At 44.1% G+C, this 13,720-nt stretch overlaps 1 protein-coding gene across 4 annotated transcripts; it reads left to right on the forward strand.

The window, feature by feature from the left end:
- The first annotated feature begins 717 nt into the window (after nucleotides 1-717).
- ZNF330 (zinc finger protein 330) lies at nucleotides 718-13,302 on the forward strand. 4 transcript variants are annotated; one of them, XM_036031837.1, is made up of 11 exons: nucleotides 719-901; nucleotides 1,685-1,751; nucleotides 2,213-2,339; nucleotides 4,205-4,224; nucleotides 4,327-4,397; nucleotides 6,450-6,529; nucleotides 9,521-9,647; nucleotides 10,105-10,209; nucleotides 10,384-10,430; nucleotides 11,295-11,412; nucleotides 12,545-13,302. In XM_036031837.1, the coding sequence occupies exons 3-11, from the start codon at nucleotides 2,220-2,222 to the stop codon at nucleotides 12,814-12,816; spliced, it is 960 nt and encodes a 319-aa protein (XP_035887730.1). In that variant the 5' UTR covers nucleotides 719-901; nucleotides 1,685-1,751; nucleotides 2,213-2,219; the 3' UTR covers nucleotides 12,817-13,302. The 4 variants fall into 4 exon arrangements, with proteins under 4 accessions (XP_028375992.1, XP_035887730.1, XP_035887731.1 ...); XM_028520191.2 differs by lacking the exon at nucleotides 1,685-1,751 and having other exon boundaries at nucleotides 718-901; XM_036031838.1 differs by lacking the exons at nucleotides 719-901; nucleotides 1,685-1,751 and adding an exon at nucleotides 958-1,288.
- The last annotated feature ends 418 nt before the right edge of the window (nucleotides 13,303-13,720 follow it).

Consider the following 13,720-nt stretch of genomic DNA (forward strand, 5'->3'; position numbering starts at 1 on the left):
GTTGGAAGTCAAAATCCAAATTTTTCCATCACTACCTTGTGGGTAAAAAACAGCAACAACGAAGGATAACAAGTAGCATGGCTGCACGGAACGGAGTTATAATTATCTGCTTGAGACACTGGGAGGCAGGGGGCGGACCCCACTCCCTAACCCCAGGAGGAAGCCTGGGGAAATGACACTTCAGGGACGCCTAAGCAGCCTTCGCCCGGGATTGGACGTTAGGGTTCAGTGCAGGGAGGAAAGCCCACTCTGGATCCCCAGAATGGGGCAGAAGCTGTTCACAAAAGAACGCACTTCCAGAAGGCCCGCTGGAAACGTGAGACACGGGAAGGTTTCCCCGGGCAATTCCAGGCACAGCTTGTGCAGCAAACAAGAGAAACGGGATGGGAGGAATCGGGGGTGGCGAGTTCCTTAAAGAATTAAGGCCAGAGTTTTCTGTTTGAGTCAACTGATGCAGCACCAAGTTTGCGAGTTCATCTACCAGAAAGGAAGATTTTTCTCTTCCTTTAGATTGCTCCTTTTCTGAAAAAATAAAATTAAGGGAACCTTCCCATCCCCCTTAGGCCCCGCGTTCTCATCTTTCCTCCTCTCGGGGCTCCGCCCACCTCCTGTCGGGCCCTCCCACAGCGAAGGACCCGCAGGAATGGGAGGAACCTGGGCGGAGCCAACAGGGATGGGCGGGCCCTTTCCTGCCGACGCGCTGTCGTAGGACGCTGCTGACGTCAGAGGACATCCGGTCCGGCTCCTAGTGTCCTAAAGTGACTGTGTCTTCCTTCTTGGGGTCTCAGTGCCTTCTAACCCCGAATCGTGGTCCGCGAGCCGGATTTGCAGTTGCCGCGGGCCGCCGCCACGCCACTCCCTGCGCCTGTGCCCCCGGAGTGCGCCCGCCCTCCCCGCCAGGGTGAGCGAGGTCGGCCCGGAGCGCGCGCGAGGGAGGGTGTCCCGCGGGCGGGTGACGCCGTGGGTTCCCCGAGCCGCGTGGCACCTCCGCCGTCTCTCTCCCCTGGCCGCTGGGTATTCCGACGGCAGGCTTTCCCTCCGAAACTGCAGTGACCCCGTGCCTGTTTCCTCTTTTGGCGACACGGACCGTGTTCTGAAGTCGGAGCATTACTGGAGAGGGGCTTGAACCCACCCACATAAAGCTGAGAAAAAGAATTGGCTTTTAAAATGTCCAAACCAATCTGGAGAGAAAAAAAAATGAGGCTCAGTTTTCTCCGCGGATTCTCCCCTGGGACTGTAGAAAATACATCCGTATTATCACCCCGTGACTATTTTCTGAGCTCTGTTGGCCATAACAGTACACGGGTTTTTTTTTTCATCCTGTAGATTTTGTCATTTTAAGTACTGGAAGGGTGACTTAGTGGGTGTGGACATTACTTAAGGAACCAGCTACTAAACCACATGCATTGATGTGTCTATATCTTTAAGTCGCAACTTCCCATTGCTTGGTTTTTGATTGGATATTGTAACATAAAAGTTGAAACCTTTTTCTAACATAAAAGTAGAAAAAACTTACAGTGACCTTTGTACTGTTCCCAGTACAAGCAGGTGCATGATTTTGCTGTGTTGTAATAGGCCCTTTTGAATCAGCAGCGTAAATCTCTTAAAGGTGTGCTTTCCTGAAACTCTGCCCATCTGTCATGGACACGCTTTGATTTTTGAGTGAGAATGTTCATGTCTTCAGGGAGGTTGTATGTCACAGTCACCAGTGAAATTTGAGCCGGTCCTTGGACATTTAGAATTTGTAGATGGTAAGGCCTAGATGTCCTAATCTGTACTTTTAGGAACTTCTGCAGTTGATTTTTGAGAATCACTCTTAGAAAAGACTTAAAAATATGTATTTTAAAGAATATTAAGAAATTTGAGATTCAGATTCAAAAGCAACCATATAGCTAGCTACTCATTCATTAGTGTTATCTCTTCATTGAATATAGCCAGGCAGGACTGGGAGGTAAACACAGTCAAGAAAGATAGGGCTGCAATCCTCAGGGAACTGGTAGTTTTCAGACTGATGAAAAGCCAAATAAAAATGTGTTATTTATTGACACGTTTTTTTCAAAGGCAGGTTCAGTGCAGTTCTCTCTACGAAATGGGGTAGTTCTTTCAACTAAGTGATGAAAGCAGGTTTTAAATTTTAATGAGAATAAGTTTCTTAGTTTGTTTAAAATAGCAACCTGACAGTTATATCCTCTCTGTTCTCCTGTGTTGAAAGGGGGAAGATGCCCAAGAAAAAGACCGGTGCGCGGAAGAAGGCCGAGAACCGCCGGGAGCGGGAGAAGCAGCTCCGGGCGCTGAGAGGCACCGTGGATTTAGCCAAGCACCCGTGCAACGCGTCCATGGTAACAGCTTTCACGATAGCGATTGATAGTTGAAAAACCATCGATACGTCAGTTATCTGAAAAACGCCTGAGTACAATTTTAGTGAATACGGTGTTGCTGGGTGTATTTTATGGAATTTGGAATCTGTGTTTGAGGCCTGCCCATTGTTTTCATTAACACTGAGTGGCAATGCATTTTGTTTGATTTTATCTTATTTATAAAACCTAGCACGTTACCCACGGCCGTGGCTGCTGCTGGTGATGAATCGGTCTTGACCAAGAGTACGTGCTAGGATCTCTGCGGAGAATTTTCCAGCCTCTCGCCCCTTAATCCAGGCTGTCCCATCAGTTGGAGCCTTTTCCTCTTTTGCCGTTTCTCTCAGCAAGTCTTGGAACGCATTTGGTTTCTCATTTCTGAACTTTCCACGGTTCTTGACATCTCTTGTTTCTTGTTCCACTACCTTCTTTCCTGGTGCCAAGTGGATCAGTCCTGATCATTTCTGGGCTTCTGTGGTCAGGGCTGGGAAAGCAGATTATTTATGCCGGCTGCCATTCCTCCTTTTCTGCCTTTGACCGTGTTTCTCTGCATTGTCCCACATTGCCCTCGTTCTGCTTCTCTCTGCTTGTGCTGTCGCCACCACCCCTCTTTTTTCTTCCTTTGTTTCTTCAAAGGCATGGGAAATGTTTTTAATTCCACAGCTGCTGTGCATCTGCTCTGTGCCGGGTACTGTTTGAGGCCCTGTGGGGGGTACAAGGGTGAGGGACACGGTCCTGTTTCCGCAGGCTCGTGGGTCAGCTGCTCTGTGCATTACGTGAGAACTGTTTGTGTGTTAACGCCAAGCCCATGTGAGGAACCAGGGAGAAGTAGAGTTTATTGAGTGAATAGTGGACTGACGTGTGTAGTTGGGCAGGGCGAGGGTATAGTGCAACACAGGACACCTGGAACCTGGAACCGCCTGGGAGTTTTGTCTTTTGCGTTAGTTCTGTTTGCTCAGGCCGCCCCACTCCGTTTGTTTGGGTTCATCATGGGCACTGGTGGCTCGCGTGTCTCACATCACATGCTGTTGCCCACAGAGAGGAAAGAACTTGGATGCTTTGGACTTGGGCAGGTGCCATTTCCAGGACTAGCATTTATGGCTGGGGTGGGTGGTGGGGAGGCAGGATCTCAGAGCACCGGACAGTGGCGACTCCCTTCGGTGTGTCAGGGCCGTTTCTAGAGACAAGGGGTGTGGGCCAGACAAAACAAGAAGTGACTCAAGAAGCAAGTACAGGCGATGACAGCCAGACTTGGGTAAGCGTTGCAGTAGGGGTGCAGGTACGACGCAGGGGACAGGTGAGTGTGGGTGGGTACAGTTCACAGAAGGGGAGGGGTCACCACCGGAGCTTCCAGCAGGTAAAGGCTGGGGAGGGACTCTTCAGGGCAGAGCGCTAGAATAAGCAAGACACAGAAGAGAGGACAGGCACGTTCTGAGAAGGGCTGACAGAAAGTGCCTTGAATCTAAGGAGGATGGGTGGATTGGAAAGAGGTTAGGGACCAGATTGTTGAGAATGTTTAATAACATGTTTAAAATTCTGGATTGTCTGTAAGCTTTATCACATTGTATTCACTAGGGTTTCTGATGTCTGTTCTTCACTTGTGTGATTCATTAAAAAAGCACCTACCTCTGAATTTACCCTCTTTTGTGAAAATACCACTGCTTTCTCTAGTGTGGTGTGCCCAGGGCATACCTCTGTGGTGTGTGGATGCTCTTGTATGCTGGGGGGGTTGGAGGGTTTGGGGAGGTGTCACTTACATCGTAACATGAAGGAAAGGTTATTCTTTATAATGCAAGTAAGTTTGCAATTTTCAGCCAGTAGAAAATTAATGTCTTATTTTTATTTTACAGGAATGTGATAAATGTCAGAGGTAAATTTTTATTTATTTTTCTATCTATATCTAATAATATAGATCCTCTGATCTTTTGTCTGATATTTACTGTATTTAAATTTTTTTTTTTTACATGACAAGGCGACAGAAGAATAGAGCGTTTTGCTACTTCTGTAATTCTGTGCAGAAGTTACCGATCTGTGCGCAGTGTGGTAAGTATGTGTTACTTGAGGGCACCTGCCTTTGCTTTTATCTGACATTGGTGTGCAGTTAATCAGTATGAAGCTGATCATTATTTGCAATAATATCATGCCTCACCACAAATAAAATAACAAAATGTTATTTGGCCCGCCAAATCACTATCAAGTCTCGGTTTTGTCTTCGACATAATGCTGGCAGATGGCTCAGATACAGGTTAGATACAGGTTACCAACATGCTTTTCAAACATAAAAGGTCAGATTTCAGACTAATGATTTTGGGGGTTCCTGACTCTCTAATTTGTTATACCCTCAGTCTTGTCGATAGTATTTGTTTTTCTACATTTTGATTCCTGCGGATACTGCCTGCAGTATGTCAGACCATTGGGAATAATTTCGTCCCACATTTACCTGGTGTCAGTTTTTGTGAGTAGTTATTTTTCTGTTTGGCATTCGGCATATGATTCTTGAGTTTTCTCACATGGATTCCCACGTCACTGGAATGGAGTTCCTAAGCCACATACTCAGTTCCCAAGTGTAAGTGGAAACTTGCATTAAGGATAAAGGATCGTTCAGAGTAAAACTAAGTGGCAGTTCACAGAGCAAGTTTGGTGTTTGTCAAATGGTCCTCCTCAGAACCCACGAGATATTAGCCAGTATTCCTTAGCACACCGTGTACACTTGAGAAACGCAGCGTGTTTCTCCCCTTCCTTACCATCGGGGAGGTTTCTGTTACATGGTTTCTGAAGACCTGCAGGAGGGAAGTACGGTGACCCTCTCTAAACTTCTGTTTGAGCAAATACCCCTTCTGGTTCTGGGATAATAGTTTCAGATGGAACACATCTGGGATATGCTCGTTTGAATGGGTTACGTATGATAACAGTGCAGAAAGTTTAGAGCTATATCCCTGAACGTTTCTAGTGTAGTTGTAGCTTTCGCAGAAGACACTGTTAATGAAAGACATGATGAATGAAAAAGAATACTGGTTTAGGTAGCCCACTTATCTGCCATTTTTTATATCCCTTTTTACAAAAGAAATGAATGTACAGTACAAAAACAGTTTATGGAGAAGATTAAGTTCTTGCTAGGACCTCCCCATAATTTCAGTGTTACTGAGCGTAGGTTTTGTGGTGCTGTATTTGGGTGCATTTCCCGCTCACTGATTCCTGTGCTGAGTGTTAGACACGGGTCGCCTGGGTGGCCGCCGCCTCTCATTTCCAGTGTCTCTTCCTTCCCATTTCCTGTCGTCTGGCTCTGCTCCTCGGGTGGTCAGGATAATGGGAAACTGAGTACCTTCTGTTTCTTTCATGTTCCACTTTGTGGAGTGTGAAATGGGTGATTAAGATGTCATCCTTAATCTTCACGTAGTATATGATGAGCGAATTTCCTGACAGTGTTTCGGGTTTGTAATTTGCTGCTACAGCAGGGTTTTTGTGGCTGTATTGTGATTTTAGCTCTGTCACCCTATTCCTGGTTTTTGTGTCCATTTGGGGACTATTTGAAAATTTTGCTGGAGAAATGTTTACTTGGAGGCTATGTTTGTAAATTTTTACATATTAATACATTTGAAAAGGGAACCAGGTAAGATGCATAATCACAGTTTGGTTTGGTTTGAGATGTTTTGTAGGAAGAAATAAGCAAACACTTTAAATCAGACAGTTTTTATTGTGAATTATGAAATGTTAAATTCATTTTAAATCATAGCTTTTTAAAATATGTTTTAATTCATCTGAAAATTCACCAGATTTTAAACTGCTATAATGATGGTTAGGTTACAAAGCATAACCTGAATTTTCTGATTTTATTACAGATAGGAATTAACATACACCTATAACTTTAGTGTGCTTGTAGATTTTTAATAAATTTTTAATCTCAAAAGGTTTGACTCAGAGAGTGAGATCTTGGTTATATCCATTTTCTATTTTTGGTTATGTAAGCAGTAAACTGCTCATTTCTGTCCATTTAAAATTACTGCCATAGGACCTTAGGCTGGTAAGAGAAGAATCAATGAATACTTGCATGCACTACTTTGCAAGGCTAATAATGCCAATTTGTTTCTTTCCCAGGGAAGACCAAGTGCATGATGAAGTCATCAGACTGTGTCATAAAGCATGCCGGTGTGTACAGTACCGGCCTGGCGATGGTGGTAAGCTTGTCTTCTGCTCCACGACCAGCGACTTTCAACCCGGGCGCCGCGGGAGTTTGTAGAACGTGCAGTGCCTGGGTATTCAGTCAGCGGCACTGACCTCCTTTCCCTTAGATTGGCAAATAACAAATGTCAGCAGCCAACACAAAAACAGCCATCTGGTGTGAGTAAATCAGAATTATACTTTTTTTTGCCAGATTTGCTAAAAACACATTTTTTGGTGTGCTTCAGAATTTTAGCAGTTAGTGGACGTGTGCCATGAGAAGAAAAGGTTGAGAATCACTGTCTTAGACTAGTAGGTGTCTGGTGATAAGAAATGTTCTGACCAGTGGTTGTTTTTTGTAACCACTGTATTTTATAACCAGATTATCATAGTTTTGTCCCTTGGTTCAATCAGTCTGTAGTTATCTAGGTTATCAAAAACAAGTGGAAATATGCCACTTGTTTTTGATTGCTTCCTTTTTTTCTTATTTGGAAACATACAAGGAGTGAAAACTTATTTAATGTTGGCTTAAACAGAAATTCATTTGTCGTTGGTACCTTTCTAATGTGTCTTAATTAGACTTCATTGAACGTCACGCTGAAAGCCCTGTTCAGGCTTTTGGTTTAATAAGCAACTTGGTTCCAAGAGAACCTACGGTTCATAGTTTTTTAAAGTTTTCTATTTCCAAAAAAGTGCATACTTAATATAGTTATATATAATTTCTTCATTACATGTATACTTTTCTAAAGAAATTTATTGTTTTAAATAATAAAAACATGTTTTGTGTGATGTATTTTGCTATTTTACTAAAAAGTTATTCTTTTAACCATTTGCACTGTACTGGGCGATTTTATGCTCTGGTCCAAATTTCAGTCCACAATGAAAATAATACTGTTTTAGTCAAGCAGAATATTTTATTTGTAGTAACTTTCCAAGAACACATAATTTTTCATTATGAAGCAGATCTTTATTTGATATATTTCATGTATGCATAGCTTACAGATGCAAGGAGCTAGAATTCATAATCATATTGTGAGTTCCTCCTTATTTTAAATATAGGATTGTCAATGTTATATTTCAAAAACCAGAGTCAGAACCCATCATAATCTTTCTTGGTAGCTTGCTAATGTCTACATTTATCAAACACTCCTTAATTCACTGGGTTGTATGAGTCTTTATGATCTTTTCTTACATAAAGAAAACATTAAAGTAAAATCAGGAGTTATTATAAATTCCAGAAAAGTGATTTGCCCGTGAGGATTCCCTCTCCCTCTTCTCCAACCTGCTTTGCCCTCGGGGCCGACTGGACCGTGGCGCTCTTCCCTCGTTGCTGCCCTTTGGTTCGGCCAACGAGAGGCCCTGGCAGGACACCTGAAGACGGAAGGACAGTGCCATCTGGGTCTTTGTTCTCCCAGCTCACTGCGACCAGGCTCTCCTGGTTTGGATGTGGCTTGGCACAGTTCCTCTCCATATGGCTGAGTAACCTTCTCCATATGGCTCTCTCTTGGGGTCCTGGTAACTCCTTCTCTTCCCCTTGTCGCTTCAGGCCCAGGGGTGGTACCTGCATCACCCCGTGGTGTTTTTCTATGCCTGTCCCTGACCTTTGTAACTCATCCCTGAGCTCTCCCGGATTGGGTGGTGTAGTGTGCCGTCTCTTTGTTGTTGGAACCCGGAGTAATTCAGGAGATACTGGAGGATTTGGTAGCTACACCGACAATCCATTTTTACAAGTCATACAACATTTTTCCTGTTTGTTCTATAGTATTTTTATTACAGAGCCTTGAGTGGTATACCACTGAACTGAGGTTCAGAAGACCTGGATTTAAATCTCAGCTCCCCTGTGATGCAGCTCATGCCCTTGGCCGCCCTCTGTAAAGGGAAGACCGTTCAGTCCATTAAGATTTGTCCTAGCTCTTTGTAGTCTGTTGACCTCAGGTCATTGAAAAATGTAGTCTCACTATCCTACTTCGTGTAGAATTGGAGTGTCTTACCCTGTCATTTAGTTCTGCAGTTTTTACTGTATTTTACTTTAATTTCTTTCACAAAGAAACATGATCATTGATTTAAAGCATAAGTTGCCTTAGGAGAAAAAAAGACGTCGACAGAAGCTTAGTATTTTCTCTAAGTTATTCTAGAAATTTTCTGAAGTGGGAAATACTAGTATTTGCAAACACCTGGTTTAGTTGCTGGAATGGCCGTGGACAAGGGCGCTTGAGCCGCAGGCCCCGGGCCTCATCCGAACCGGAGCTCCGTCTGAGGCCGCACTCGGGCCCCTGGACTGACCGCGGTGCTTGGTGTTGGGGTCAGTGCGCAGCTTCCCCGGATGCTTTTTCTTTGGATGTTTAGCTCAGGTCTGTATATGACCGATAGCCCCTGGTGCAGTAGTTTTCAGAGAACCCCTTTAACTCCGGCTTAAAGAGGAAAAGTTTGTCTTCAGTGGAGCCACCCACTGTCACTGAGGGTTGATAAATGCGCAGTGTGCACAGCTTTGATGGTGATTTTCAGCCTTTTTCATCTCATGGCACACATTAACTAACTAGTAAAATTCTGCAGCACACCAAAGGCGTATTTGTTGCTGATCTGACCAAAACCAAAAATAGCTATTTTGTATTGAATTTCAAAAAAAAGTAAATGACAATGGTAATTACCTACCCTCTTTGCTCCAAAGTGACTTTTTAAAAAATCAGGTGCCTATATTTGTATATAAGGATTTCTGGTACCAAGAATTAACCAATCAGATGGAACCTAAATATGCGATGTGACCAATGAGATGCAACTATTACGTGACCTCTATATTTATGGTCCAAGACAGCATTCACACAGATGTCTTTTGTTGTGTTGGCTGTTGTCATTTCTTAAGTTGACAATCTAAGGGAAAAGAGGTCCATGCCCCTATGTAGTCAGGTATTATATATTTAAAAAATTCTGTGTCACATCTGTTGAAAATTGTTGGGTTAGCTAATGGTTGCAGTCATTCACGTGACGATTTTTTGTGCTCTTGGTCGCAGGGTGCAATATGTGACTTCTGTGAGGCTTGGGTCTGCCACGGCAGGAAATGTCTCAGCACACACGCCTGCGCCTGCCCTCTTACTGACGCCGAGTGTGTGGAGTGCGAACGGGGTGTCTGGGACCACGGTGAGTGCGTGCACACAGGAGTGGCTGTTGCTCCGAGTGAAGGCCGACTTTGAGGCATCCTGGATACCCTTTTTAAGACTCCTTTGGGGATACTGTCAGCCCTCACCACTGGCACTGTTTTGCTTATCAGTGTGGTTGGAAAAGGGATTTCCACTAGCAGTAGTGGTCAAAGCTGGTAGCTAGGGTTATTGACTGAAACAGTCCCCGCTGCAGGAGAGCCGGCGTCTCTGAGTGTCGGGTTACGCACTGCAGCCAGGGGGTCGTGGGGGTCCTCCGTCTTGTGGCTCATTTCGGCAGATTTCACGGTAGCCTTTGCCAGAACAGAGAACTCCTGGGTCATCCTGGTGTCACTCTGAAACAACTCGCTGTCCTTTTCGAGCAGTTCTATAGATAATGAGTTTTTTAAATTAAAGCTTATCATGTTTACATTTTCGGGTTTTATTTTTTAATCTGACAGGAGGCAGAATATTCAGCTGTTCCTTTTGCCAAAACTTTCTCTGTGAAGATGATCAATTTGAACATCAAGCCAGCTGCCAGGTTTTAGAGGCGGAAACATTTAAGTGTAAGTTTTTATGTAGTAGATGTTCTTTATACCCAAGTTTCTTAGCAGTCTTAAGTGTTCAAACAGTGAAAAAGGGTCAGTTCTGTGGGATCTGTCTTAGATCAAGTACAAATCAGCGGGAAATAGTGTTTTTATTCCAGGTTTGAATCTGGGTGTATGTGTTTTTCCCCACAGGCGTTTCATGCAACCGGCTCGGCCAGCACTCTTGTCTTCGTTGTAAGGTACATCTGTGTGTTTTTTCCTGTTAGGTTTTGTTTTCAACCCCCATTCTTCATGACCGTTCCTCGGTTTACTTATAGTTACTATATTATTCCACATTCTAATATTTACACGGATCCTTAAATGTTAAGTTCAGTTCTTTTATTCTAGAGATTGTGGAATTGAGGAAGCTCAGTGACTTCCCACAGGCCATCCACGGGGCTTGCCTCCGCGTGGACTCTGGTGCCCTCTGGTCTTAGCTGGGGTTTGTGCACCTGAGGTTTCTGGGGGACAGTCTGACCACAGTGGTGGGGGCGTGTTTTAAGTGATTAACATTTCTCTGGTGCTTGCCGATACCCCTAACCCGCGGTGACTTCTCCCCCACTCTTCCCCAGCGTTGTGTGCGCTGTTGCCTCTGCCTTAGCCTGCTCTTCGGTCTTTGCCGCGCCCCGTTCTCCTTCAGGTCTCAGCTGGGTCTTCACGTCTTCTCTCCCGAGTCCTGCATGGGGTTGCGTGCCCCTCCTCTGTGCCTGTGTTGCAGGGCGCAGAGTTGTCTTACAGTAGCCTCAGTGCCTGCGTGCGCCCGCAGTTAGAGTGCACCTGGGGAGGTGGGCTCTTCAAGCGTCATCAGGGCTTTGTGAGCGCCGATGTGTTTGGGAACGAGTAAATGTGTGCACGCCATCCCCCGAGGAGAGTTTTGGCCTCGGGCCGGGTTGTGGGTCTGAAGAGTCCTGGGAGAGACCTCTCCCTGGTGAAATGAAGATCAGGAGTGGGCCAGTCCGAACAGAAGTCCTGATCTCTGCCCTAACAAGTCATGTGTTTAAGTCTCCTTGACTGTGCATTTTTAGAATGACTTTTTTATTGTTTATTTTTACTTCCCTGTGGAGGCCTGTTTCTGTGACGACCACACAAGGAGCAAGGTGTTCAAGCAGGAGAAGGGCAAGCAGCCGCCCTGCCCGAAGTGCGGCCACGAGACCCAGGAGACCAAGGACCTCAGCATGTCAAGTAAGGCCCTTCCGCTGAGTCCGGGGCTGGGTTTTGCTTTCACGCTTAGAAAAGATTTATCTCCTTTTTCTCTTTCTGTTTTTGTTTTGCCTCTTCCCATTTGAAAAGATGAATGTGTTCTCTTAAGGAAGTGGAATTTTACAGCCTTGGAAAATATATGGGTAAAATTTCCCAATTTAACTTAAGAAATACACCATCGTTCACTTGGATAGTTGACATTTGCCTCAGCTAATGACATGGTGAATACTGAAATTTAAGACTGAAAAAAGTAGCTTTTCTATTTTTGCTAAGGCTTCCTTGTTAAATAATTGAGTAGCTATAAATCCTTAATACTCCAGTGCCGGTAATCTCGAGTACTTGAGAGTTGGGATTCATTCTGAAGCTGTTGTTTGGTGTGTCGTGGTGGAGCAGCTGTGCCGTGTCACTGCTGCAGGAAATTGCTTTCTAGTTCCCGTGTAGCCTTTCTGTGCAGGAGTAAGACAGTTGTCATACCCGTGTACAGTAATGCAACTAACGGTTTGTTAAAGAGAACTTGACGCTTTACCAAACATATCAGAATGGAACCGTAGTTCCAAATGACAGTTTAATCAAGGATACACTTGTACAAGAAGGTGAGACTGAAGATTCTGCTGAGTGTTTTGCACGAAACTTTGTGTTGCTAGTAAGAAGAAATGCAAGCTTTGTCTTCTGGGGCATCTCAGTTACAAAGTTGCTCTCGAGAAAAGCACAGTGATGTGAAATCAGCTTTTCTGATTTGAAAATCAACTTCTAATTGATCAAATGAAGTGCATTTTAATTTTTAACACGCCTTATTTAACTTATATTTGGAGAGTGCTGTTCTTGGTTTTCCAACCTTTTCCAGATTTAATGGAATGACAGCATCACCTTTACTGTTGGTGACGTGTGGTGTGTGTATAGACTCCAAGTAGGATATAACTGATGGTTGTTTTTTAAGGTCTTTTTTCTTTCCAGTTAAATACTAAGTTAGGAAATTAGAAAGAATGTGGCTTACTTTTTCACTTGGGAGGAAGAGGCAGCCGATCAGGTTCATGTAACTGTATGTCGTGGAGGGACACGAGGGGGCAGAGAACGGGAGCGAATAAGGTGCCATATTCTGATGTGTGTTTTGCAGCACGCTCCCTGAAGTTTGGCAGGCAGACTGGGGGTGAGGAGGGAGATGGAGCTTCCGGGTACGACGCCTATTGGAAGAACCTTTCCACTGATAAGTATGGTGACACCAGCTACCACGATGAGGAGGATGACTACGAAGCAGAGGATGATGAAGAGGAAGAAGAGGAAGGCGGAAAGGATTCGGATGCTGAGTCCTCAGATTTGTTCACTAATTTAAACTTAGGAAGGACCTACGCCAGTGGCTATGCGCACTATGAGGAACAGGAAAGCTAGGAGGGCCGCCCGCCCCCGGTGACCTTGTCTGAGGGCAAATGCGCCGGAAGGCCTGTGCATGGTGAACTGCGTGAGGATGTTCAGCAGTACCGTCACGTAGCCTTGTGTAGCAGTCAGTTACTGGGGCAAGGAGCAGGGCGTAGCATTTTTATAGGAAATGATAATCAGGCTTATAGTGTAAGGAAAATGAATTTCAAAGGTAAGATATTTATTAATATAAACAATGAAGCATCATGGATTGGATTTTCACTGATTTCAGTAATCTGGTAGGCTTTGCGAATTAGATACATAGATAGGATAAAGGAATAGGAGGGTAATATATATGAAATTAAATTGCTGTTTTTATGAAAAACACTGCTTATGAATTTATTCTGACTTTTTAATATATAATGGGTAAAATGAATTATTGTATTTTTCTTTGTATGTCCCCAGGATACATATCAGATGTTATGTGCTAAATTTTCATTAAATCTTCACATTATCTTACATACTCTTGATATGTGTGCTGTAGCAGTTGATTGATTTATTTCTTCACAATGTATTTTTTGAACAGTACCTGTTAATGCAGAAATGTATAGACAGGGGTAGCTCCATAGCCATTTTTCAGACAGTCAGAAATAGTATTACACAGATGCTTTACCCAGGAAATTCCATTTCTTTTTGAATAAATCTAGTATTACAGTACATACTTTTGCTATTTAATTTATTCTAGATTTTTTAAACTTTGGAAAGCATTCTAGTATTCTTGTACAGTCTGCTTCATTTTTTGTCTGATATGCAGAACAAGTAGCAGAGATTGGTACTGTGTTGGACACACAGTCACGTGGCCAGACGCCGCCCTCCATGGCGGAGGCGGGCAGCGGGCAGTTGCCGACACCAGACACAGTTGTTACACCTGAACGCT

Source organism: Phyllostomus discolor, chromosome 8 (genome assembly GCF_004126475.2).
Source record: "Phyllostomus discolor isolate MPI-MPIP mPhyDis1 chromosome 8, mPhyDis1.pri.v3, whole genome shotgun sequence".
NCBI lineage: Eukaryota > Metazoa > Chordata > Mammalia > Chiroptera > Phyllostomidae > Phyllostomus > Phyllostomus discolor.

Excerpts from the sequence above, each read along its gene's own strand:
- ZNF330 (XM_028520191.2), top strand. The coding sequence starts at position 2,220 with ATGCCCAAGAAAAAGACCGGTGCGCGGAAGAAGGCCGAGAACCGCCGG. Across the intron at positions 4,225-4,326 it reads GAATGTGATAAATGTCAGAG|GCGACAGAAGAATAGAGCGT; the intron begins GTAAATTTTTAT and ends TTACATGACAAG. Across the intron at positions 10,210-10,383 it reads AGAGGCGGAAACATTTAAGT|GCGTTTCATGCAACCGGCTC; the intron begins GTAAGTTTTTAT and ends TTTTCCCCACAG.